The sequence below is a fragment of the Eptatretus burgeri genome, chromosome 4 (assembly GCF_056783735.1).
Source record: "Eptatretus burgeri isolate ZD-2024b chromosome 4, Ebu_testis_v1, whole genome shotgun sequence".
Taxonomy (NCBI): Eukaryota; Metazoa; Chordata; class Myxini; order Myxiniformes; family Myxinidae; genus Eptatretus; species Eptatretus burgeri.
The window spans coordinates 127,258,606-127,286,105 of record NC_140964.1 but is presented as its reverse complement, the minus strand read 5'-3'; the positions used below and the strand labels follow the sequence as shown (position 1 = coordinate 127,286,105).

At 41.8% G+C, this 27,500-nt stretch overlaps 1 protein-coding gene across 1 annotated transcript in view; it reads right to left on the bottom strand.

Annotated features, from left to right (window-relative positions):
• The window catches only part of LOC147029064 (SPARC-related modular calcium-binding protein 1-like), a 205,339-nt gene that overhangs the window by 56,452 nt on the left and 121,387 nt on the right, over positions 1–27,500 (bottom strand). Inside the window, exons 8-9 of the mRNA XM_085879991.1 lie at positions 22,634–22,826; positions 16,729–16,805 (exon numbers count right to left, since the gene is read on the bottom strand). Of these exons, the coding sequence (XP_085736117.1) occupies positions 16,729–16,805; positions 22,634–22,826 (270 nt within the window). The remainder of the gene's footprint in view (positions 1–16,728; positions 16,806–22,633; positions 22,827–27,500) is intronic.

Below are 27,500 nucleotides of genomic sequence, written 5' to 3'. Positions count from 1 at the left end.
TGAAATTGGGTAAAGTTCCAGGAATCTGTGGCATCTATGCTGATCTTCTCAAGGCTGGTGGAAATGCTGCACTCGTGTCATTGCATACAGTTCTGTGTTCTGCCTGGAACACAGACATCATCCCAACTGACTGGAAGAGGCGCCTTGTTGTCCCTCTCTGCAAAGGGAAGGGTGATCGCCAAGACTGCAATAATCATCGAGGGGTGACGCTGCTCTCAGTGCCGGGCAAGGTCTTTGCTCGTTTAATTCTTGATGGGGTTAGCCACCATCTGCTTGAGCACCAGCAGCCAGAGCAGTCAGGCTTTACACCAAAGAGGTCAATGATTGACCGTGTCCTTGCTCTTCGGTTCCTCACCGAATGCAGATGAGAGTTTTGGCTGGGGCCGCTTGCAGCTTTTGTTGATCTCTGTAAAGCGTTTGATTGAGTGAATCGGGATGCCCTCTGGAGGATTCTTGGTCTTCATAAGGTGCCACCAAAACTGATCGATCTGATGTCTGAACTCCACTCTGGTACTGAGCGTGCTGTGAGATGTGGTGGTACCATCTCTGACTTATTTCCAGTTGTTGCTGCTGGTGTTTGTCAGGGGTGTGTACTGGCCCCCACACTTTTCAGCACTTGCATGGACTGGATTCTGGGGAGGATGTCGGAGAAATCAAGCTGTGGTGCATCATTTGGGAATGTCAAGATCTCGGACCTTGATTTCGCAGATGATGCAGTCATCTTTGTGGAGACTTTAGATATCCTTTTGGGGGCCCTCGAGGTGCTGAATGAGGAGTCAGAGCCACAGGAATTACGGGTTTCTTGGGTCAAAACTAAGATCCAGGCTTTCGGTGACATCTTGGATGCTGCTGTCCTGTCTGTGTCTGTTTGTGGTGAGGATGTTGAGGTCGTGGAGAGATTCACTTTCCTTGGCAGTGATATTCATGTCTCTGCTGGCTGTGAGTCAGAGGTCAATAGACGTCTGGGTCGGGCATGGGGAGTCGTGGATTCACTGGATCATGGGGTGTGGCGCTTGCCGGTACCTGTGCGGGAGGACGAAAGTCCGAGTCTTCAGGTCCTTGGTGCTTCCAGTCTTGCTCTATGGATGTGAGACTTAGACTCTGACCAGCGATCTGAGACGAAGACTTAATTCCTTTGGTACCAGGTCTCTTCGGAGAATCCTTGGCTATGTCTGGTTGGACTGTGTGTCCAACAAGTGGTTGCTGAGAGACACACAAATGAGACTTGTTACCTGCATAGTCCATGAGCATCAGCTGTGGCTGTATGGACGTGTGGCTTGTGTTCCTGATGCTGATCCTGCTCACCGTATTCTCTCAGTGAAGGAATCTCTTGAGTGGAGGAGGCCAATGGGCCAAGTATGTGCTTCGTGGTTGCAGCAGGTTGATCGGCATCTTAAGGAGATGGGGATGGGCCAGGCATCTGTCTGGGGGATGGCCAGACAGAGGCCCCTGGAGTGCCGGCGGAAAGTGGACGCAGCGACGCGCTGCCCTGGCGTATGCTCCCATACCTGACCTGACCTGAGGGATGGCGGCATGGACTTGGTTGTAAACATACAACATCGACCACACAACACCTCTTGACAAGAACCCCACCAACAGCACTCTGGACACATGCACATGATCACCCATCGATGCTCAAACTAGCTAATTGTCTTCTCAACATCCCCACACCCCTCGATCTCCATAACTTCCAGGTACCGATCTAATTTTAATTTAAACTTATCTTTCTTTTCTGCTGCCACTACCTTTCCAGGGAGACCATTCCATGCATTAACTATTGTCTGAGTGAAAGACCCCTGCCTTACTTCCGTCTTGACTCTCCTTTTCTTTACTCTCAGGCTATATCCCCTGGTCCTATCACCATCTACTCTATTGAATAATTAATCTGCATTTATTTTATCTATACCTTTCATTTTCTTAAACATCTTTCTCATATCTCCTCGTCACTGCCTCCTTTCTCATGAATAAAGCCCTGTCTCCTTCAGCCGCTCCTCATAGCTGAGTCGAGCTCGGCCTGGAATCAATCTCGTAGCCCTGCGTAGAACCCTCTCAATGGCATCTACGTCCTTCTGGAACTGTGGTGAGCAGCACTGCACACAATATTTTAATGTGGCCCTCACTACATTCCTGTATAATGTTAACACCACCTCTTTTGATTTATATATGATTCCTCTCTGAATACAACCTAAAACCCTGTTTGCTTTTCCTCGCGCTGCTTGGCACTGAGCTGCCTGCTTACCTCCCATATCTATTACCACCCTCAGATCCTTCTTCTGTGTGACATGCATACACGTGTTATAAATATTATTTTCATAAAAGTAGAATGCGGTATTTTCATTTTTTTAAAGTGTGTGTATGACCTCTAAGAGGGAATAATTGGTTTAGTTGATAAAAAAATTAATAAATAGGAGTAACATGCAATATTACGTGCATTGGAAATGATTTCAACATGTTTAGGCAGTATGTTTCGCATCATCTAAAATATCTAGAAGCAGAATACAAGTGCTGTTTGGGTTGCTCAGGCAAGACATGTCACCTGAGGGCAAAAATATCATGAGATATTGATATTTGATGGCCATATTGGATTAATGCAAATGAGCAATTCATCAAATCAAGTTTTCAAAACTTTTCAAATGCATCCTTGTGTCCAAAAATTCCAATATAGAATTTTAAATAACTTTATATATGCCATCTGAGAGCAAAGATATTGCAAGATATTGATACTTGGTGACCATATTGGATTTATGCAACTTGTTCATATTTCCGCAACAGATTTCTTCAGACTTTTTGTGTGTTGTTCTGGGGACCCCATATAAATGCACTGTGATTAAAATATATATATTTATATATATATATATATATTTATATATATATATATATATATAGATATATATATATATATATATATATATATATATATATATATATATATATATATATATATATATATATATTATGTTGCAATTTGTGCAAAGTCAAACCGTATTTTTCCTGGCCTGTTATTTAAGAAAGGCAGAGGACAAGGAACGATGAAACTGCCAAAATATGAGCTGGCAAAGTACAATAAGGAAAACAATTGTACAACAAATGAAGAATTGGAGATAAAATAAAATGAGGCAACTTCCTTGTTTTGAGGGAAGAACAAAACCACAGAAAAATAAATAATAATGTTTGATCAAGAAACAAGTTTGTTTGAAGATACAAGTATATCGAGGGTTCATGGATCACCTTACCCCCCACACAGTCTTGAAAAAAAGGACGTCGGAAGGGTTTGTTAAAGTTTTCGTTTGGGTTTTCCAGTACGATCAGTCATTCCATCTGAAATCACCAAATTTAAGAAAATGTTCTCAGTTGACCCCCTCAGATTTACTTTAAACTTTCATTAAATAGTTCCCAGGTATCAAAATGAAGCTGCGTAAAATTTTAGGTCCATCGATGTGGTCAACTCCGAGATATTGAAGGTTGAAAATGTGTTTGTGGCCCTATTTTTTATGGTCGTTGCGAGCATCACAAAATGAACGGCTACTTTTAAACTCTCACAACTTTTGAAATATTAATGCTAGAGCCTTGAAATTTTCAGAGATTATTCTTCTATAACTGCTCTGTAAGAAACAATCATAAGACTGAGTATACCTCTATTAAATTTTATGACTTGGTCAGTTGAAATCCAGAAAAAAAATGTTGGTTTTGTATGAAGACCAAACTTTGAGACCCCATATATTTTTATTGACCCATCCCAGAAGCTTGAAATTTTTTTCATGTAATAACTGTATGGTAGTAGTATTCAAATACATGTTTACTTTTCTTAATCAGTCATATATAATACAGTCATGATCCCTCAAAAATTGAAAATTTTCATTTTTCCCTGAAATTCAGGTGAGGATTGCAAATATATGACAAGGTATACCACTTCAAATTGTTCACCATTGGAAAGAGCATATTGAAGTTTACAAAAGAGTCAAGTATCAAAGTGGTATATTTCAAAAAAAAAAAAATTTCTGTTGTTTTTTAAAACTGTTGTTAACACAGTCGTGAATCCATGAAGTGTGTGCATGGTGTGGGCACCATGGTAATCATGAATGATTAGTTCTATGATTCAAATTAATAATACAAAAATATTTCACATACTGCAATAACAATGTTATAAAACATTTCACGTAAATGATTTGAATAGGTCCTTGATCTGCTTTTCCAAGTCAGGTGCGAGCTTGTACTGCCTCCCAGTTGACGTTCGGGGAGCATCAATAACTTTCATCACATGGACCAAAGGAACCCAACAAATGTCCTCCCTTGAATGTAACTATATACACTGCTGACATCAGCAGATCAGCCACTATTCCTGACTTCTATTTTTAGCCCCAGCCAGATGAGTTAAGCTCTTGCTATTTACAAATGAGAAACAAAGAATTACAAATTCAAATTTCAAAGTATTGTGTTCATGGTATCCTAATAGCAGATGATATGTATGTACATTGTATATACATGTAGTACATGTAAAAGGACTGTTAATTAAATAGCACACACAATGCACACAGCACTGGCAGAACATCATTTATTCAAATATTTAAAAAATATTGATAGAAACAATATACCACATTGAAATGTTAGACTTAAGTTAACTTGAATATGCTCTTTCCAATGGTGAACAATTTGAAGTGGTATACCTTGTCATATATTTGCAATCCTTATCTGAATTTTGGGGAAAAATGAAAAATTTCAATTTTTGAGGGATCATGACTATTATATATGACTGATTAAGAAAACTAAACATGTATTTGAATACTACTACCATACAGTTATTACCTGAAAAAAATTCAAGCTTCTGGGATGGGTCAATAAAAATATATGGGGCCTCAAAGTTGGGTTTTCATACAAAACCAACATTTTTTTCTGGATTTCAACTGATCAAGTCATAAAATTTAATTGAGGTATACTCCGTTTTATGTTTGTTTCTTTCAAAGCAGTTATAGAAGAATAATCTCTGAAAATTTCAAGGCTCTCGCATTAATATTTAAAAAGTTGTGGGAGTTTAAAAGTAGCCGTTCATTTTGTGATGCTCGCAATGACCATAAAAATAGGGCCACAACCATATTTTCAACCCTCAATATCTCGGAGTTGACCGCATCTATGGACCTAAAATTTTACGCAGCTTCATTTTGATACCTGGGAACTATTTTATGAAAGTTGAAAGTAAATCTGAGGGGGTCAACTGGGAGACCTCTGGTGATATGAGGTGGAATGACTCATCAATATTTCCTATGAGCTGCCATTTTGTCTGAATCTTGATGTTCCTCAACACTGAGAGCAGGAGCAGAAAATTTGATTGGTCTAGATGGCATCATTTTTCTTTTGAATGAATAAGCACCGACAACAAATATCAGTTTCCCCCACTTATACCATGAAAATGGAACAAAAGTGTTTGGGGAAGAATTCGACTGCAGTGCCATCCACTGGATGAGGAACATGCCTTCCATGGCTTCAGCGACACACCCTCTTCCCCACGGGTGTAGTTTTGTGGTTTCTTTTGGCTCAAGCAGTACAGCAGGCAGGTACTGTGGAAACTGGATTATTAATTGAATTTATAATAATGTAAAAAATGCAAATTAATTTGCTTTCATGTTCTGAGAAATAATTTAATAAATATATGCTGAGAAAACTCGAAGAGGGCAGAATACACACATTCCTCTGAAGTCGTAAAAAACCTTATCGATCTGATGACCATCTGAACCAGCAATATCTCCCCCCTTCACCCTTTCCCGGGGATATAAGCAAGCTCCAAACAGACCAATTATCCTTCTACGTTTCAATTTTAAAGTTCACAAATTTCCATCTGTTATCTCGACACACCCTGGTGAAGATGTACAGTATATATACTATTATACACACAATATTCTTTGTAAAATTAGGTCTTCAGCTTGCAACGATGTAGCAGGCTGGGGCCTTCCTCCTGTATACAGGAGTGTCTTTTATTTTAATGAATAAACAGCTTGTATTGAACTAACGATTTTTCTGTCTTCGGGTGGCTAGAAATTTCTCCCACAGAATTGGCGATGAGGATGGGATTTGACAGCCTCCATCCGAGGAGAGTGGCTTCTGCCTGGTGATGAGTGAATACTGGTGAAGCCAAAAGTGAGAGATCTCTGCTGCAGCACCTGTTTCTACCAGGCAGACTACCACCTCTCCATGGAACTTGCGCAGTCCTGGACCAGAGATTAAAAAAAGGTAAGGATATGTACAAAGCCGTTTGTTAAGTAAAATAAAGGACTTTTGGGGTTTTGTCAAGGTAAGGGGCCGGCGTCAACCAATAAGGAAATTTTAAAGGAAATAAGGGGTTTATTCCTTTAAGACAGGATAACATCTTGGTATATTTTGATAAAAGCGCCGAGTCACAAGATTGGAGGGCGGAGGCGTTGCGCAGATGAGTTTGCCAAGTTGTGATAAACAACGTAGAGGTGTAGCTTGGCCGCTATCTTTACACCTAATTATATTTTACCCCGTTGGATCTTTCACCCCACGGGGTCTAAGCGCCGCTCGTGTTCTCTCTTTTCTTGTGTACAATTCATTTCAACGTCTATTTCTCCATTATTCTTGAACAGAATATGATGAAAATTGACTGGCATATACTAGACACATATGCACAGGCACTAACTGAGCCCAAAGTGTGATTGCGGCCCTTCGGGCCGAGCTCTGCCTATTTTGGCCCATTTTCTTAAAATTGTTTTTTCTTGGTTATTAGTGAATGGAACCGTACCAATCTTGACAGGTATATTCTATAGACCATTCCCCAGGCAGTAACTGAGCCCAAAGTGCGATTCCCGCCCTTTGGGCCGAGAAACGGCCCTTTCAGTCCATTTTTCAAAATTGCTATTTCTTGGTTATTCGTAAACGGAACCGAACCAAACTTGACAGGTATATTCTAGAGACCATCCCCCAGGCATTAACTGAGCCCAAAGTGCGATTCCGGCCCTTTGGGCCAAGAAACGGCTCTGTCGGCCCAATTTCTTAAAATTATTTTAAAATAAAATTAAAAGCACTGGGCGATGCCCAATGCAAAATTCAGTCGCAAATGATGATATGAAACAAGCCTCACTCCTGTGAGGTGTTCTGGTTTATTTTTCTGATGCGATGAAAATCTTACCATATTTCAAAACTATCTGTCAGCCGTGCTATCACTCACCTAAGAGTTGTATGAATGAACTCCCACGGGGTATGTTCGTAATTCGAACTTGTTCTGTCTTAGGGTGGCTAGAAATTTCTCCCACAGCATGCAACAAGACCTTGAAGACCAATGAAAATTTGGTCCAATGGGTCCACTAGTAATACCAAAGTGTTCTTAAGGGTAATTCTAACGGAGTCTAAAGGGTAATTCTCAAGGGTTCTAAAGGATAATTTGAATCGGTTCTTAAGGGTTCTAAAGGGTATTTTTTATGGGTTTCGTTCATTTCTCGACTTTGCCCATTTCATGTTAAAAACACCAAACTGACCTGCTTACTTCAGACTCGGGTGGGACTATTGTTTTTATGTTTTTTTTAAAGAACCTTCAAAAGTCCTCTTCTCCAAAATGGTATGACCGTCTTTTGAGGAGAAACTTCACAGTTATGACCGCCTATCCATGAGGAACAAAAAGTTATCCACCTATTAAATAATAGGTGACATGGTTTGGCAGCCATATTGGATTTACCCAAAAAACTTTAAGAATCATCTTCTCCAGAATGGCTTGACAGATCTTGTGGAAACTTCACACACATGTTCTCCAAGGATGCCAGGATGTTCATGAATAATTAATTGATAGGTCACATGGTTTGGCATCCATATTGGATTGAAGGAAAATATTTTTAAAATTCTCTCTCGAACCATTGCATTGATTGATGTGAAACTTCAAAACTATAATCTCGTCGTAATGCAGAATATGTTTTAAATTTCAACCTGATCGGACGCATGGTCTGGTTGCCAGAATTATTTCATTGTTTGAATCTGTCCTTTTTGATTTTATATATATATATATATATATATATATATATATATATATATATATATATATATATATATATATATATATATATATATATTATATGTTGAATAAGGCTCACTTGGCTGCATCTGGGTGGGTTTGAGGGTAGAGAAGTAGCAGTTGAAACTCGAGTCCTATCCAGGTTCCTCCTGGTTGACTTCATCTTTGCTTTTTGCTTGTTCGGGCTCCTTCTGATGACTAATGCAGTACCTATTGTATTTATCTTCCATTTGATTTGTTTTGAATTTAATTTTTTTTTATAACAAATTTGCCACCAGCAGAGTTGGCTCGTACCAAGTTCTTCTCAAGTATTCTGTGAATACCATCTTGTCATACAAGCTCTTCTATTGCATAACCTCAGAATACTGTATTACAAGTGCATTGTACTTGCATTCCGCCAAGCAGATAAATAAATGAATTGAATGAAGAATAAGTGAGCAGTACGAGCTCATTATTTATATGTAGTCCAAGCTCTGCTCCTCTCCAGCCGAGGGAGTGAGGCTCCACCAGAAGAATTTTGTTTACAGATACTTTCATAAACGGACATTTTTCTTATTTTCTTTTGTGGAAACATGGCTTTGAGTTTCATCGGTATGTAAAATTTCAAATTTCTAACCTACCAAGAAAGCACTAAAAATTTATATTGGTGAGTCAGTCAGTGAGTGAGTTGGTGAGCAAGCAGTTAGAAAGAGCTTTATACATTAGAAAATATAAATGTTTTTAAAAAATGCTTCGAAATTTTACATTTCCCCATTATTATCATTATTCTTTAACGGTCCAAATTATTCCCACATTATTGCGGGGTTAGCTGGGAGAAGTTTTTGGCTCATGTCTTTAACAAATGAGCTGACAAGGCCTGACATTCTACTTGGGTTCGGGCAGGAATTTTTAATTTGTTCATGGTGCTGGCGATAGCTCAACCTCTGGTTGCGAAGGACACAGTGGGATCTTTAACATCCACCAACCAACTTATGACCAACTTTAACATCCACCAATATTGATGAATCAACCTTCCTGTGAAACACCAGGATGACAGTTTATAGATGGTTCGGGATTCAAACCCAGGCTTGACAGCTCTGAGGCTTTACACTTCTCCCCCTCTCTTCAATTATATGCAAAACATACACATGCAATTACATTATCCATACCCCCATTTCACTACTTCGTCTGTGTGGTCATTCGACTCACCACAACACCTTCTGCTATGAATGTAGTATGGTGTCTTTTAAAAGGATCAGCATTGAAAAATTCTATGAATAAGATACTTGCAATCATCCAAGACACATCAACGATTCATATTTTTCAACATATGTATATAAACAGTAAGAATCTATATACTGTATATATACAATGGTTCAGTAGTCTGCATAAGTATTTACCCCCCTCCAAAGTTTTCACATTTTGATGCCACCTGAGGTTATTTCATGATGCTTTCAAATCAAACTTAATATATAGCATCATCAAAAACAACTCCAAAGTGATGAAGCGAAAAAATATTCAGCTAAAATGTGAAGAAGTTTGATTAACAGAGAAAATCAGATGATTCTTAGTTGCATAAGTATTCAAACCGTTTACCATATTAACCCGAAATCACTTCAGGAGCAAATTATTTGTTTGAAGGGTTCCAAAATAAGTGCAATCGGTTTCACCTGAATGTAATCAGTGGCTTAACTTAAAAATTAATCTCCCCCAATTATCTAAGGAGTTTTAAGGTGAAACTCACTTGGTCAACCAACAAGGCAAACATGAAGACCAAGAAGCTTTCCAAAGAAGTCAGACATAAGGTGATGGAGAAGTGCCGTTCAGGAGAGGATTATAAGAAGATTTTAAAGTCACACATTACCCCTTTGAGTAGGTGAAATCCATCATTAAAAGTGGAAGACGCATCATACCACCCAGACTCTATCCAGATCAGGTCACCCATCCAAACTCAGCAGCTCTGCAAGCAGGAAGCTGGTTCGGGATGTCACTATAAACCCAACAACGACTGAAAGATCTGCAAGGCTCCATGTGCAAGATGAGGGTCAGTGTTCATCGATCAACAATATCCTGTTCCTTTAACAAAGCTGGCAATAAATAAGCCATTATAGAAAAAGACTCATCCAAAAGCTCGTATTGAGTTTGTGGGGAAAAAGCATCTTCATGGTACTACAGGCATGTGGAGAAACGTTTTGTCAACAGACAAGGCAAAAATTGTACTTTTTGGTCTGAATTCAAAGCGTTACATCTGGCACAAGCCTAGCACTGCACATCACTCGGTCAACAACATCACTACTTTCAAGCATGGTGGTGGCAGCATCATGTTATGGGGCTGATTTTCATCAGCCGGGACTGGCAAGCTTGTCAGGATGGAAGGGATAATGAACTGTGCAAAGTATAGGAGAATCCTTAATGAAAACCTGTTTGAGTCAGCCATGAATTTGAAACTGGGTAGGAGATTCATATTTCAGCAGGACAATAATGCAAAGCATAAAGCTAAACCACACTGGAGTGGTTTAATTAAAAAAAATTTAATGTTCTTGAGTGGCACAGTCAATGTCCTGACTTGAACCCAATTGAACATTTATGGTGGGACTTGAAGATTGCAGTCCATCAACGATCCCCATCAAACTTGGCAGAACGAGAGCAATTTTCACATGAAGAATGGGGAATTATTTCACCATATCACTGTGTAAAGCTGGTCGAGACCTCCTCACAAAGACTAGTAGCAGTCATTGCTGTAAAAGGTGTTTTCACCAAGTACTGACTTCAGGAGATGAATACTTTTGCAACCAGTGAATTTGATTCGTACATGTTTTTGCAGGTATTCCTGACATGTAACCACTTTCAAATATAACAGTGTTTTAGTTTGATCTCTTCAGTTATGAATAAAAAGTTGATTTGGAAAAATTGTTTCTACATAATTCATTGAAATGGGGCAGTATTTGGTAGGGGGTGAATACTTCTGCAGGCCACTGTATATAAAACGGGGTGTCGACATGTTTGTCTGTATGTCCGATAACTACTCCAAGACTCTGAGGCCGATCAACACCAAATTTTTAGGGTATACTCGGGGGGGGGGGGGGGTCTGTACTTGTTTTCCACAAAATATTTTTCAACAAAGTATTTTTCAATTTTTTTCTCCTTTTTTCGGATTTCTGATTGGTCTTATTATCTCAGTTATTTCTCCGTTGTGGCATACCAGTGGGACGAGAAGGCTACTCCTGCCTGGAGGGCGGGAGTACCCGCTAGTGTATTTATATACCGACGACAATGATTACTACTACTATGACTACTATTTCTCCAATGCCTCAAAATATTCCCACACTTCAGGGGTCAGCCAGGGAAGATTTGGCCCACGTCATTTATGAACCACTTGGCCATGCGTTTGACTGATGGTATCAGGAATTTGTTGACTGAAGGTGGCTGCCAAATATGTACCAAGTACAATGTCGAAAGCAGTCAACATATAGACACCAAAAATGATTAGGTGAGAGCTGATTGGTTGTTCCCTCCAAGTAATATTGTCATTGGGTCCTGATATTTATATGATGACTGCTATTGATATTGAACATGGTACATGTTTGGCAGCCTCTGTGGTGCACATTTCCATCTTTGCTGTCACCGATGACTCGCCAATAAGCGATGAAACCTGTTTGGTGGTTGATGGGTATGTGTGGCATTGGGATTCTCATGTATGTGCTCCTTGTGAATGCCTGCAGCTCTCAAGGAAGGGTTTGAAACAGCAAAGGACTTACCTTGTGTAGCTTTTCTTTGTTCCTTTATGCAGATTTATTTGGCTAGAAGAGCAGGGGTGAATTATAAAGATCCTTGGCACCTGGGGTAATTCATTAAGTGACAGCTGATTGGTTGTTCCCTCCCATTGCAGATGAGAGACATAATTGGGTGTTGATGTTTTTGATGTACTTGTATCATACACTTGACAGGGCGTTGGTGCTGCCAAAGCAGTTTCTTGGCAAGTGTTGTGCTGGGTGGTTTGCCACTGTGATGTAACCAAGTTTGAATGTAAATCATATTGTTACGGTTGTGGAAATTCACATAAAACCATATCGGTCCTCAGTTAGTTATGCCGATAAGTCCGTGTTCAGTTAGATTTCCCCACGGTTGTTTAATGGGAATTATCCGTGTGGACAGGGCTGTAATCTTTGAGTTAGCCGTTATTCTTTGCTATCATTATTTTGGACCAACCGCTTCACACAACCACCTTAACCACAACCCTCATAACCACACCACCACGTTTCCACCTCAGCACACGGTTGCCAGAGGCCTGGCCTTCGTCGAGGGAAAGCAGGCGGCCCCCGTTCCCCCCTCTCCCGGACGAATGGCGTCTCCACGGTGAATTCCACCCGGCGTGTGGAAGAAGACAAATACAGCGGCGAGGGAGCGTCCCCGATTTGGCAGGAAAACACTTCCTTCAAGAAGTTTCCCACATGTTCTGGAAGTTTCCTGCATGTTCTGGAAGGAGGGCGGGGCGAGAGCGGAGTGGTGGGGCGTGGGTAATAAAAAGCGAGCACGGAGCGTTCGCTCTCTCTCGGGAGTTGCTGCTGGGGTTGCGGTCGTTGCTGGTGTGGTTGTTGCTTGTGCGGAGGAGAATCGCGCCAAGGAGCTGCATGAAGATCTGGGCTCGTGTCCGAGTCAGGAACTTGGAGCGGTCGGTCGGTGGAGGTCCGGGCGTCGCGAGGGAGACGCGGGCTGGAGGCGCAGCCCTGCTGTGTCACGCGAACCTGCGTGTGCATGTGGGGAGAGCCGGAGAGAGCTCGCCTGCCGCTTGGCAAGGCCTGGGCGCACCCGCGGCTACGCTCGCTGCCGTGGGGACGGGACGTCGCGACTCGCCCCATCAAGGCACCACGAGGGTGCAGGTAACCTGCAACGGTCTCGTGTGACTCTTTCGGTCTGCCAAGTCCCACGCCATAAAGACCCAAGAGGTCCAGTCTGACTCCCTTGTCTGTGAGGGGTCTTTTTCTTGATTTATTTGTGTGAATGTTGTGGCGCCGAGTCCCGTAAGTAAAACCTGTTAAGTAAATGTACATAATAACCATAGTCGGTTGTAGTGTTTTCGCCTTGCCCGTGTATTTGTCCCCGTCCCGCAGTCTTCAATAAACAACTGCATGCGTGTTTTCCCATCATTGCTTACCTGCATGACTGCATGATTGTTTGTAGATGTGCTGTATAATCAATGTGCTTATTTAAATGTACCCTGTTCGTCGTGTCGTTTTCCCCCATTGAATCGCTGTATTGTTTTTCGGAGTACTAATTGGTTTTTGAATACCGATAATAGAATCGGGTCCGGCGAGGTCTGGCGATAATACCCGCTCGGTTATCCCAGAACGGAACGAACTGCTTAAGCGGTTCGTGTCCAGACAGGCCTTCGCCGAGGTACGGTCCCTCGGTAGGTTACCCGTGCGAATACTTAGGTATATCGATATTCGGCGATTGACCCTGTCGCGCGCGGGTAGAATAAAACACCCACCCGTGACTGATTTCTGGCGTTGTTCCAGAAAGTCACGACTGAATTGTCCGTTCGGTGGGTGAGCGGCCGTTATTAGTTACCGCGGTCACTTGCACGCCGGGCGGGCGTAGATTCGGAACAATATATTCATGCACCGCCCACGTTTTTCCTCGTGCGTGTTCGTGTTCCGCCTCGTGCGTGTTCGTGTTCCGCCTCGTGCGTGTTCGTGTTCCGCCTCATGTGTGTTCGTGCTCCGTTCATGCATTGCGTCATCTCCTCTGCAAGTGGGAAGATCAGCATTGTCCTGTCTGGTGGGACGTGTGCATGTCTCTGGAAACGGCACGGTTATTACTGTCACATTTGGAGTGTTTTATATTAAAGAAAAAATGATTTAGACCTCTGAATGTGTTGCCGAAACTGCCTCGAGCATTCTTATTCAAGAATCGGGGCACGTAGGCCATTTTACGATCGTAAAACCCCGACTCCACACTCGTTTAGCCACCGAGAGGAAGAAGAGCCTGTGTTGTTGAGCTTACTTCACGCGTGGTCTGTCACTGGCTCCCAAGTTTAGTCCATGTCTTCCAGGCCATCGCTCTTGTTAAAGGCCAAAGCAGAAGCAGCCGAGGCCTCTGTCAGAGCTGCCATGGGATGTAAATCAGACGAAGCTCGATTGTTACTCAGAGCAACAGATGCAGCAACGATTGATGGCTGTACAGCAACAGAGTAATCTCAAGCAGCAACAGTTGAAAGCCACGCAGCAACAGATACATCTCAAACAGCTGATGAGGGAGAACAGGTTTCCGTGGCTCAGGCCTGTTTGGCAGCGATCTCTGACACTGTGTTTGGGTGGAATCGGCAGCTGGATTACCTACACTTGCAGAGAAGGTAGGAATGCTCTTGTCCAGGAATGCCACGTTTCCACCACCATTCTATCTGAAGACGATATTTAAGGTATTCCACTGGATATCCGGGTACGTGCTGACCCAGCTACGTTGCTCGAACCAGTGTCATTTCAGGCAGACCCCCGTTCAGCCGTCAATGCTGCCACAACAGCATCCATGAAGAACTCACCACTATCAAATGTGTCTAACAGGCAAGTTCTGTCTGTTCAGTGTAACACGATACCAGCACCTGGTCTATCATACGCAACTCACCAGACATCAACTAATGCCTTACACAGAACCTTCGTGTTGTCATCCTTTAATAATGTGTCGCAGCTGCACATCAACCCCCCACTGTGTTTATGTGCCCTATTATGAGCTAGTGGGTCACAAACCTGGCTGGCTCTAGTTATGGTCGCTCACTATCCCACCATGTACCTTATGTCGCTGTCCAGTGCGATTACAACCAACAATCACTCGGATTATTTCTCACCAAATCCAATGTACACGTATGCTGTACAGCATATGCTGCGAGGACGTACAACACATCTGGAAACAACATTACCAGTGTCTGGCCATTCACTATTGGGTCGAGAAGTGAAGCCACCAAACCATGCCAACAGTGATGCCTGCCATGCAGGACTGTGTATAACTATTTTCCTTGTCGAGACTTGGTTTCAAATAGGATTTCTGTGTTTGATGATAAGCCTGAGAAATTCAGGACATGGCAAGCGGCCTTCCAGAGCATGATCAGAGGAGTACTGCTAGCATCCGATGAACAGCTTCTCCTCATGGTTTGACATGTGGCTGATGGTTCAGAATCGAAAGCACTCGTAGAGCGTCTTAACCAAATCTACATTTCTAACCCTGATGTCGGTTTGGAGCAGGTCTGGAATCGCCTTCAAGAAAGACTCGGCAGCAATGAAGCAGTTACACAATCATTGCTAAACAAGCTGCAACTTTTGCCTCAAGTCTCTCCTCATAACCGCAACACTTTGCAGAAGTTTAGCGACACCATCGAGGAAACAGAGGCCACCAAAAACGATGGTTCCCTTCCTGGGCTTGCAGATTTGGATATACAGCATCTCTGTTCCTCAAACCAATCATAGCAAAGCTTCCACCTGGCCTTGTGGATCGTTGCAGGGATGGAGGCCTTCAAGTAGAAAGAAACACACAATCATCCTTCCACCAATTTCAATGCTCACATCCTTCATTCGGCACAATACAAAGATTCAAAATGACCTCAGTCTGATGGTTTCGTTAGGATATGATGACAGATCACGTTCTTCAGCTCCTAAGGTGAAAGTTCCACTCGCTACGAAAAACAGAATGTCTGCCTTCATGAGTGACACACTTCCAAGGGTCAGAGTGAGCAAGACTGACGCTGCCATGTCAAGACTGAGTCAAGATTGAATTGCTGCCATGGATTGTCGAGAAATCACGTTGCCTTCTGAAAATCAGTGCACATCGTGAAATATAAGATCGGCAGCAATTCTGCCCTGTTCACAGGACTAAACATCCTCTTGTGCATTGGAGAACATTCAAAGCAAAAACATTGCAATCCAGACTCATACTTCTTAACCAATGGAAAATATGTACCAAATGTGCTGTCAACTAACCATTAAGCCAAGGAGTGTCAAGTAAAACTGCGTTGTTTTCACTGCGACAGCACCCGTCATTGCTCAGCACTTCATGATGCCAGTTGTGCTACCCTTGACGGACCGTCAGGGAGGAAAGGCAATTTATCAGCAACTCTTCAAACCCTGAAAGAGTGTCGGATGTGCATGTAGAGTGTTGCCCTGGCTGGCGGGATGTGTGCATGTATCTGGAAAAGGCACGGTTTTTACTGTCGCACTTGGAATGTTTTAAGTTAAAGAAAAAGTGATTTGGACCTCTGCAAATGTTGGTTAAATTGCCTGGAGCATTCTAATTCAGGAATTGTGGCAAGGCCGTTCCAGGATAGTAGCCATTGCCTTCCCAGCATTGTTTGTCTCTGCTCCATCCTTTTAAATGCTGAGCATCAAGTAAGGAAGCAGCATTTACTTTTTTTTAATTTTTATTTTTTAAGTCTTTGGTATGACCTGGCCAGGGTTTGAAACGCTGACCTCCCAGACTAAGGGTGGACACTCCAACCATTACACCACCAACTCTGGTTTTATAGCCCAACATGCATCTTATCCATTATTTCCGTCTGTTTGTTTTCTTTCTGCCTCCGCTTGTTCCATCTCCTCTCTTTAGCTTTTTTCACTGTTATTCATCGGGTGTGTTGGTATATATTTAGCTATGCAGTACAGTACATAGCTTGACCAGGCTTTGCTTGCTATGCTGGTCCAGCAATTCCATAAAATGGTGTGGTGAGATGTTTTGTGTTTGTGTTGTTCACCTACCAGCAAGATCCCGCTTGTCATGTGGGTTTTCTGAGATACGGGCACGTGCATTGTTATTGCAGTTTGGTTTCTTGTATCTGTCAATAAAAATGACAGCATATGAATGATGCCTCAGAATACATCCTGATGGTGTTATTCTCTACTGTTAGGTTCGGGGGAGTTTTGGGACATTGCTTCCTCTTCATAGGTAACATTTTGGTGTCCATCCAAAGTTGCCTTGCAGGCATACAAAAATCAATCACAATCTGAGGAGCTGGAGCTGGCAGCATTATATGTGGATGACACCAGAAAGGACAGGCAAATTACAACATCCATGAAGGTCATTTTTGACTTAATGGTCAGTCCGATATTGACTTGTTCAGAAATAACATTCACTCAATAAGAAATGGTGTATTTACTGACTGGAGAAGAGTTATTTTTCTTTCAAATGCTTCGATTTCATTCAAATAACAAGTCGACATGTTTGAATATTTTACCCTTGAAGGCCCCAGGGACAATTGAATCTCGATACACGTCTCATTGTGATCTTCATGAGTATTGGTTGTATCTTGAGCAGTTTAATCTCAAAGAAATCTCAATCTTTTCAATAGCAATGGTAAGGTTTATTACTGTAGATGTTTAAAGTTTTCATGTTTTCATAAAAAGACAAAAGCGATTTTGCTGATAGATTTTTGTGAGTTGATTTCAAGAATAGGTGATGAATGGATGTTACAAGGGAATTGTGTGCAGTAGACCATTCGGCCCATCAAGCCTGCAACACACCAATACCAGATTTAATAAATCCGTCACTACCCCTTCCCTTCGTGTGCAGCCTTTTGGCTGCTCCACTGGTACTCGTTTCACCGACCTCGGAAGGATGACAGGCCGAGTCAACCCCCTGGTGAACATTCAGCAGCCACCAGGGCTTGAACTCAAGACCCGAGGATCCCAAGCCACCACCCTAATCACGAAGCCACCACCAGGTTTGAATTACAAATGTTTGAACAAAAATCAAATGTTTGGGGCCTCTGGCTTTTTGAGAGTTGCTGGGTTCAGAGTAAGCATCACGACAATAATTGTCATGCCCTTTTATTGTTGATTATATTAACTCATACATATTTATTTATTATAAACGAGAACTGCACTCGATAGAGCACATACCTTCGCCAAGATGAACTGTATACGTTTTGTATCCCACTGATAGGCCAGATCTGGATTTGGATCTGGATCCGGATCCGGACCTGAACCAGAATCGAATCGGCTTGTTCTTGTCACCTAACCAACTCATCCACCTCGTTTTGTCATAACTTGTCCACAAATTTATGAAGTACAAGACGACCCATGAACCCGTTGGGTTCCCGTTGTGACAGCGGTTGATAAAAAAATCATTTCAAAAAAAAAGGATAGCTCCAGCAAACTATACTGCTGAGGTTGTTTGCATTAATCAAATTCTCCAAAACAGTACTTGACTGAATCAGGAATTGATTTTTAATAATTTTTTTCGTTGCCCGATTTGAACGAAACTTGATACTGCACATCGCAGGAGAATGGTGAGTAATGTGGCCCGAATTTTTTTTTGCTATCGTGGTCCGTTTTGGCCGTATTTCGGGAACATACATACATACATATATACAAGATGAGAGTTTTAGTTATATATAGATGCAATATTTGGCCCCATCTATCAATGGTGAAGAATCACTGAAAATTAAAAAATTTTAATATCCAGATTCAGATCTTCAACAAAATCTAATCAATTCATCATCGTCACCCACCTAATAGTCGGGTCAAAATACCACCTGACCCACAACAAATTGTAACAAGAGGTTTTTCAGTGGTTTTCATTCCTACTGAATATACTGATCAACAGAAAAAAAAGTCTACCAAACTCTGACATCCGGAAATGGGTTAAAAGTCATTTTCAAGATGGCCACCACCGGGCTTTGAAACAACTAAAACAGCTATAACTTCAATAATTGTGATAAAAACACAATTGTTGGTTCTGGTCCATGGTTTAAATGGATCAGCAATCCACTGGTGTCAATAAAATTTAGATCTGATCAGTATTTAACATGAAATCCAAGATGGCGGCAAAATTCAAGAGTTCAAAAATCAATAAATTTTCCATCTGAACCAAAATCACTGAACACCTGGTGCCACTGAAACATTTATTTGTGAACATTACATAATGGCAGTTTAGGTTACAATTTCAGTCCTCATCACTGTCCTCTAGTTCCTCAGAGGCTTGATTTAGTGGATTGTCACAAAACGTCACTTGGCATGATCCACATGCAGACATACATGGAAGCCCATTCTTTCTGCAGCTGCAACAGGGTGTGTCACAAGCTGTGGTGCAGTTGCAGTGTATCATCTTCAGAAGAGTGTCTGGTGCAGCATTCATGGCAGTCATGATAGGTACAAATCGATTGTCTTCAAGTCCCCAGCCCCAGTCCAGAGGATCAAGGTCACCCTCCATCCCCATCCAAATCATGACCCGGTAGTACACTCGGAGACAATGAAACTTGGTGGCAGATTCCATTGGGGGAAGACGTTCAGGTGTAACAAAAGACTTGGCAGCAGCGACCTTCTTTGTGAATATCTTGAAACACATGGCTGCCAGAGAACTTGTGCTCTCCCCACCAAATATAACAGCCATCGCTTGGCTACCAAGTTTCTTTGTTTCAGCGTGGCTGAAGCCTCTCAAAGTGAATGTATCTGCACACAACTGGAGGCCTTGATCATCTTCCACGAGTTTCTGAAAGACTGATTTTTTTCCCAATGCCATACACACGAGATGTTGAATCACATCCTGTGAAGGCGTGCAGGAATAATAGTTGAGTGCACAACTTATTCCCAAGAAGATGCTTCATCCAATTGATGTCATATACTTTCAGATTGCTTCTCGACTGGTTGTCTGATCTGAAATATATTGGTTTTCCATCTGGTATACAGTAATGGAGCAAAAGCATCAACAAATCTGTGTCCTCTCCGATTAGTGTGGTGGAATGCAGAATTGTGCTGTTTACGGCTGTCTTGGCAATGTCCACATCAGCGTCCCCTTCTGCCTGAAAGTGCAGCCCACTTTCTTCAGCTGATCACCTATTAAGGTGATCAGCTGTTGCTTGTTACTGCCGACAGATAGGAATTCATCTCTCTTTCCGTCAAATTCAGTTTCTCCGGTGAAATTCACAGTCGGATAGCTGTTGTCTTGTCCCTGTCTCTGCTGAGTGTTATCCTTTATCGAAGGGCCTGCACCATAGCCATCAAAGACAATAGTTGCTGTCCCATAGTGTTTTGTTGTGAAGTCCGCATATGCTCTGGCTATTTTGCCATATGTATCTCCCTTCTTCCACTCGAGCTTGTGCAGCAAGGATCCACCATCAAGAACATACCTTTCAGTCTTAAGGTGTGCTGAAGGTGTGGTGTCAGGTACTCCTTCACATGCCAGTGCCTTGGTACAGTGGTCATTGACTGCTTGAGCGAGTTGAGGTTTGTCGGCCTTCCTCAACATCTTGTTGTCCTCAAAGAGAGATGGAGGGTATGGACTGAGCTCAAAACGCATCACGTCCTCAAGTGACAAATCACCTATCTGGGATACCACCAGGAATCGCTGGAATAGCACACTGGAGTCGATGGTTCTGTGAGGAGCAACCTGGAGAGCATTTGAATTTCCCAGGTTCTTTGCTTTCTCTGTCCTCTTGATGGAGAAGGAAAACACAGGTTGTCCAATCATTCTCTCGATGATTTTGTTCCCAACAGCTTCATATTCATGCACGTTGATGTCTTCGCTTGCTACGATACCATTTATGATGTTTCTCATTGTAGGATCAGAGGAGAAAGGTGATAATGCATTCAGCTTTGTGCTTATCTTCGAGAGGTCGAATGCATGTCTTTCAATTCTGGCACCAATTGCTTTATGCTGTTCGCTTGTTGCATATGTGAGATCATTGAAGTACTGCATGGCGACGCTGACCTCAGATGTTATCGGGGCCGACATTGTCCACAATGCTAGGTGTTCCTCTGTCATCTTACTGCCATGAGTCAAGCCACCGGTGCTCTTTAGTAATCTCATGAGTGTTTGTTCGATGACTAGAACACAGCTGAGGCCTGCCCAAGACTGGTTTGGTCGCCGGATCACATGGAAGCCATTTTGAAACTTCTCATACACATCTGGGTGTTTGCTCTCCAGTTCACTCATTTCTTGTACGTAGAGATAAGCAGACTTCTGGTAGTTGTAGTGTCCAGCTGCTGCAAATACTGGCAAGGTATCAGCAACAGTTTGCAAGTGATCCCACCAAGACCCAGTGCGATCTGCCTTGATCATTGCCCGAGCAGTATGGAGCATTTTCTGATAACCCAGCCACAGCTTACTCATTTTGGATTGTGCAGCAAGTTCAGATATCTTTTTTTCAAGTTCATCAGTGATCTTCACAATTGCAGCTGATTCTTCAAGACTTTCAAGAGAGATGTCACCCGTTAGCAAGGACGAATACATTTTTTTTGCCACCATCTTGGATTTCATGTTAAATACTGATCAGATCTAAATTTTATTGACACGAGTGGATTGCTGATCCATTAAAACCATGGACCAGAACCAACAATTATGTTTTTATCACAATTATTGAAGATGTTTATAGCTGTTTTAGTTATTTCAAAGCCCAGTGGCGGCCATCTTGAAAATGACTGTTTTAACCCATTTCCGGAAGTCAGATTTTGTTAGACTTTGTTTTTTATTGATCAGTATATCCAGTAGGAATGAAAACCACTGAGAAACCTTTTGTTGCAATTTGTTGTGGGTTTGGTGGTTGTTTGTCATAAATTGACCCGACTATAACCTGTCCACCAATTTTCATCCGAATCCGTCCATAACTTTTTGACATATTCTGCTCACACACAGACAGACAAACAAATAGACAGGCAGGGGTGAAAACATAACCTCCATCCACCTTTGGTGGAGGAGGTAATGAGTCAATAAATAAAAGACAGGTGACGGATTTTTCCATCAATTAGATTTTTCTCTTTGCTCGAATGTTCATTTTGATAATAATGCATGAATAACAGTCAAGGCATTCGAAAAGATCTGTGAATGACATACTCACAATCGAGCAATAATTAAAGAACAACTTTAATATTATTAATTTATGTAAGTGCAGTACAGGATATATAAATGAGCAAGAACTTTATAATCATATACTGTGTATACTTTTATCAGCCTATGGGATAAATCTTTTTTGTTGGTGTTTCTTGGACTATTGCATCTTCTTCATTTACCTTTTGAACATTTATTGATCTTTTAAACCGATATTTTTGTCAAATTTCTTGGGTATTATCCTCTGCCGAATTCATTCATTTATTTTGCCTGCTGTTACTTAACTGTAACCTGACCACATCCAGTCAAATATTTAATTTGTGATGAAAATCAAATAATAACAATCATCATCATCAACATGTACCATACTCTATCCAGAGCATTGGTTCTGCCGAAGCAGTTTCTCGGCTCGGGTTACAATCCTGGACAGGTTGCCACTCAGGAAAAGGACGTCAGGCCAGGAATTTGGAATTTGGTCAGGGTGTGGTGATCGGTCATCTTCTCTTTGTGGAGGGCACCATGGGATCTTTAATATCCACCAGCTCATGCTGGGAGACAGGATGCCCAGTTTCGTCTGTCTGAGGGATTGCACATGGACTGATGAATCGCCCTGCATGTGAAACATCAGGACAGTTTATATTTGGGCCGAGATTCGAACCCAGGCTAGACAGCTCACAAGTGAGTACGAGTACCTCGAGGCCATCCTTCCAGCCCAAATTATAACAATGATACTAAAATAACACACACGAGCAACCATAAGAACGTATTGCAATGTTCCAGAATGCCAAGAGATAATGACAGTTTGAGCATATCACCTCGAGGAGCATTGCACACACTCACCTTGTCGATGATCCCGGCACTGGCCGCCCAGTATCGACGAACACACACCAGCAGTAGCTGGTGGTTTGATGACATTGCACTGCCTTGTACAGGCCACCAACATTGCACTCCGGTACAAAGATGCCATGGTGAGGTTTCACCTTTGCTTCCTCTAAGGCAGACTGTCGATTCTGATCACAATTTGTCGTCTTGCCTGCGGTCATGATTGAAAAAAAACAGAAAAAAAAGAGAGCGAATGAAAAAGAAAAGGGAAATACTTTTCTCAACGTTTGCTTAAATTTGTGTAACTGCCTACCAGAAACTTTTTGATGGCATTCTTCCCTTTGGGGCTTCAAGAAAATGGTGTGCACCACCATCTCATGTCACCCCACACCTCCACTGCACTCTTTTTGACCTCCATTAACCCTAGTTGACAAAACCTTACAAGTAACTGTGCTTCATCCCCTCCTCTCTCTCGTCTTTTGTCAGCTCATTCCCTTCCAAGTTGTGCCAAACTGTGGCCACACTCACCATCTCTACATTTCCTTTTACTGTTTGTCAATTCACTGTTCCATGAGCCTCAATTTTGCACATAAAAAAGCTGATTCAATTAAATAGCGTTGATGGATCTTACCTTTTATTTTATTCCATTCGGCGGATGTGCGTGGCCCTCTTGGTAATAGCAGCATTTTATGTCCTAATTGTAAAGTGAACTGTGTACCATGCCTCACAGAATCCTGCTTGCACATGTAGATTTTTTTTTAAAAGCCAACATCAAGGGGAAGCTAAATTGATGGAAACAATTTGATATAAAGTGGAGGAGGAGGGGTTGGGGAAGGAAACACCAAAACTGATCTCCCGCCATGCACAGCACAATTCCGCAAAGGTTCACTTTGTTGCATAAAAATGTCACTTGTGCCTATCCCAAGTAGGCCTGAAGCATTTAACAACCAACCATAATGTTTGCTCAGCAAATTACTCCTGCGTGAATGTCATTGGTAAGCCAGGTGAGTGTTTATCAACAATCACAAAGCGACGGGACGATTGTGCTGATTAGTTACCCTCGCCGAAGGAGAGGGTATTGCGTTTGAGTCCATTTGTTTGTTTGTTTGTTTGTCTGGCTTTCTGTTTGTTTGTTTGTCCACGCGCAACTTTTGTGTTTTGCTCCGCAACCACTTGTTGGGTTGAGATGAAATTTTCACCATCGGTGTGATGACTCATGGACAATGTTTTAATGATTATGATGTCATAGGTCACGTGGTGTGGCAGCCATTTTGGAAAAAAACGGGAAAACTTTGGACCTCTGTATCTCAAACTGCTCCAAGGAAAAAATTGAAACTTGGCACATGGCAAGTGCTCATGGGGAATGTGATTTTAAATTTTTTTTTTAATGATGCCAAAGGTGCTTTTGTTATGATGTCATAATTGCATATGTAGAATGCTACATCTGATCAGTATGAAAATATTTGAGTATCATCTGGGGATAAAATGGTCCACAGAAAAAAAATTGACATCATTGGTCACGTGATTCGGCAGCTATATTGTTAAAAAAAATCCTTAAAAATCTTCTCTGAAGTGGCGAAACAGATTGAGGCGAAACTTTACAAATATGACTGCCGATCCATTGAGGAACAAAAGGTTCACACATATATGACATAGGTCACATGGTTTGGCAACCATATTGGATTTACCCCGAAAACCTATAAAAAAATCTTCTCCAGAATGGCTGGACAAATTGAGGAGAAACTTCACACAAATGTTCCCCAAGCCATGGGTGTACAAGGAATAATTGATAGGTCACATGTTTTGGCAGCCATATTGGATTGAAGAAAAATATTAAATGTTTTCTTTGGAACCTCTTAATCAATTGACGTGAAACGTCACAATTATGATCTCGTCATGATGGGGAATACACGTTTTAAATTTCAACTTGATCGGCTACATGGTCTGGCATCCAGGATTATTTAATTTTTTGATTTGAGTTCTTTTTAAAAAAAAATTTGATAAGGCTCACTTGGCTGTGCCTGGATGGGATTGAGGGTAGAGGAGTATCAGCTGAAATGTGAATCCCATGCAGGTTTCTCCTGATGACTTAATGTTTGCGTTTTGCTTGTTTGGGTTCCTTCGGATGACTGCAATGCAGGTCTTGTACCTATTTGGTCTCCCATTTGATTTGAATTGAATTCATTTTACTCCCATTCTAAATTAAATTGAATAATTAATAATAATCAAAAACGTCATGGGTCAGGGTCAGGTGTCCAATCAAAGCGCGGTTGCATCAAAGCGGGATGTCTTGGTACCCGGTCATCACTGCCAGCAGTTATAAAGTGGCAGTTCTAGTTATGTCTATTATTAATTACGTAACACACCAGTAGACAAACGCCACACAAAAGAAGTCCTGGTGAGGGTATGCAATCTCTGATTGCTCTTTTTCTTGTTTATGTTTGAGATTGTGAGAATCCAGATGTTGACATCGTGCTGTCTTCAGCCAGATGTGAACCTGAAACCCTTGACAAATCAGTCTCTGGTCCTCATCATAAGCCACCATATTTTACTAACAAGTGTGCCAGAGCAAGCTGCACATTACAGGTACAACGATAATATTATTCCCTATGTTCATTCTAATTTCCAGAGTTGTGTGTTGAAAGGCATAAGATCCTCCGAGAAGGAAATGGGTTCATAAGGTATTAATCTTCAAAGATCAAAACATCATTTAGTTTCCATCCATTTTCTGCGTCTGCTTTAATCATGGAGTGCGATAGTACTCCATATGTGGGGATGGCATGGGAAAAAATGGCTGCCCATTCAAATGAGTACAAAATGATACGCTTAAAATCCACAATCGAGTGAAGTCATAAGCCTTTAATTAATTTAGAGGTACTTGGTCTTAATAGCAGTCACACCCTGTATTTGAACAACCAAGTCAAACTTGATGCAAGTTGGACATTCTTCATCAAGTGTTTTCTCAACACGACATTGCACTGCAGATTATAAAAGCCTTGTCTGCAATGAGCAATCAAGCTTTTCAGTGTAGACTGTGGTTTCTGTGACTCCCCGATGATGTCCCAAAGAGCATTGGAATCTCCCAGTGGAAAACATAGAATTTAAGTCGATTGCTGTGACATTGCTGACAGATCAATGGACTCTTGAGCTTCATTAATCTGTTCTTGCACCTCCTTTCTTTTTCATCAATCTTTCTTTAGCATTTAAAATCCGCTCCCCGAGTCGGTGTTTTGAAGCCTTAACTTGCTGCCGACATTGACTCTTTTATCCTACTTTTGGAACTGCTTCCCCGTTAATGCATCCTATTCTTGCAAAGCGACACACAACATTGTTATCTCATGCCGAACTACTTTTATATTTGTGTATGTGTGTGTGAATCATTTAGTTTCCATACAAAGTTGTCTTGAGATGGTGGTGAGTCTTTTCTATGAGCCACTACAGTCCCTGTGAGGATGGGACTTCGAAGTAACAAATTCCAGGATTACAATCAGGTAATGATGAAGGAGCAGCAATATACATCACATGTTAGGGTTTGTGTGATTGAAGTATAACTTGACGATGTGGCTTCATGATTCTTGTGGTTGTTGATTGTATAGATTGTGTTACTGGTCGAAGTTGTGGGAGCAGGGAAGGTGAGTCGCTGGAGTGTGTTCTACAGATATGCCTTGTGTTGGCCTAATGGTTGGGGTGGTGGGCTTTGGATCCTAGGGTCCTGAGTTAAAATTCCACTCAGCTGTTGAATTAATACCAGGTGGAGTTAACTCAGCCTGCCATCCTTCTGAGGTTGGCAAAATGAGTGCCAGCATGCTGGTATACTGTGTCGGAGTGACGACCCGTCCAACATTGTGCCCAATAGCCAACGAGACTGCTTAAGCAGCACCAACGTTCTGCACAGAGTGTGGTCCCAATGGATGGATGGATTCTATAGATGGTACATACCACAGCCTCAAGTCGGTGTGACCGGAGGTGGATGTTGATTTGAGATTGTACTGAGCTACTTCGGCAAGCAGCTTTATCCTGAATGTAGTCGAGCATCTGAAGCATCGTTTCAGATGCTTACAACTAGTCAAGCACTGATTATTCAATTACACTCCCAACCTGAGCTGAGTGGGTGGTGGAGAGGTGTTCAGAGGTCAGGAGGTGAGCGACTCATCACGGTGTACTCAACCTCTGTCCTGCTCTTATCACAATGGTGTTGATGTGCCTGATGAAATTGAGCTTCTGCTGCTGATGATGACTCACAGAATGTTGACACTGGAGGATTCTGGGATGGTGATGCCTTTGAAAGTCAGACGCTTCCGATTTGGATCTTTCTTGTTGGAGATAGTCACTGCTTCCATGGTTGATAGTCAGCATTTAAAAGGATAGAGCACGGACAAACAACCATAAGTTGGCAACAATAGCGCAGACTTGATGGGCCGAATGGCATCCTCCTGTGTTGGAGTTCCTTAAAAGGGAACCCATATCAAATGAAACAAAATTTGAATACGAACATGGGAAAGCCAGATCAGTATCTCTGCCAGATATTTCTTTGAACAAATGCAAAAGCAAAAAATCCCTTGTTTCAAATGCCCAAGATAGAACATTTCAGAAGGTTGTTGTGCAATATTTTTTTACATCCAAGTTTCATTTGTTTGTTTTTAGGCATGGGAATGCAATCCTGACGTTCTTTCATATGCGCCGATGAATTGCATTGCACATGTCGATAACTCTGTGGACATTTGTTCTGATGTAAATACATCCTGAAAGAACATGCTTGTCGTGCTATGCTTTATTTCTCACAATGTCTGCATTTCATTGAATAGGCCAAATGTTTGTTGGATGGTTTTTACAGTGTGTCTTTAATTTGTGCCCCGTTTGATTCAGTTGAGTATGATTCAACCCC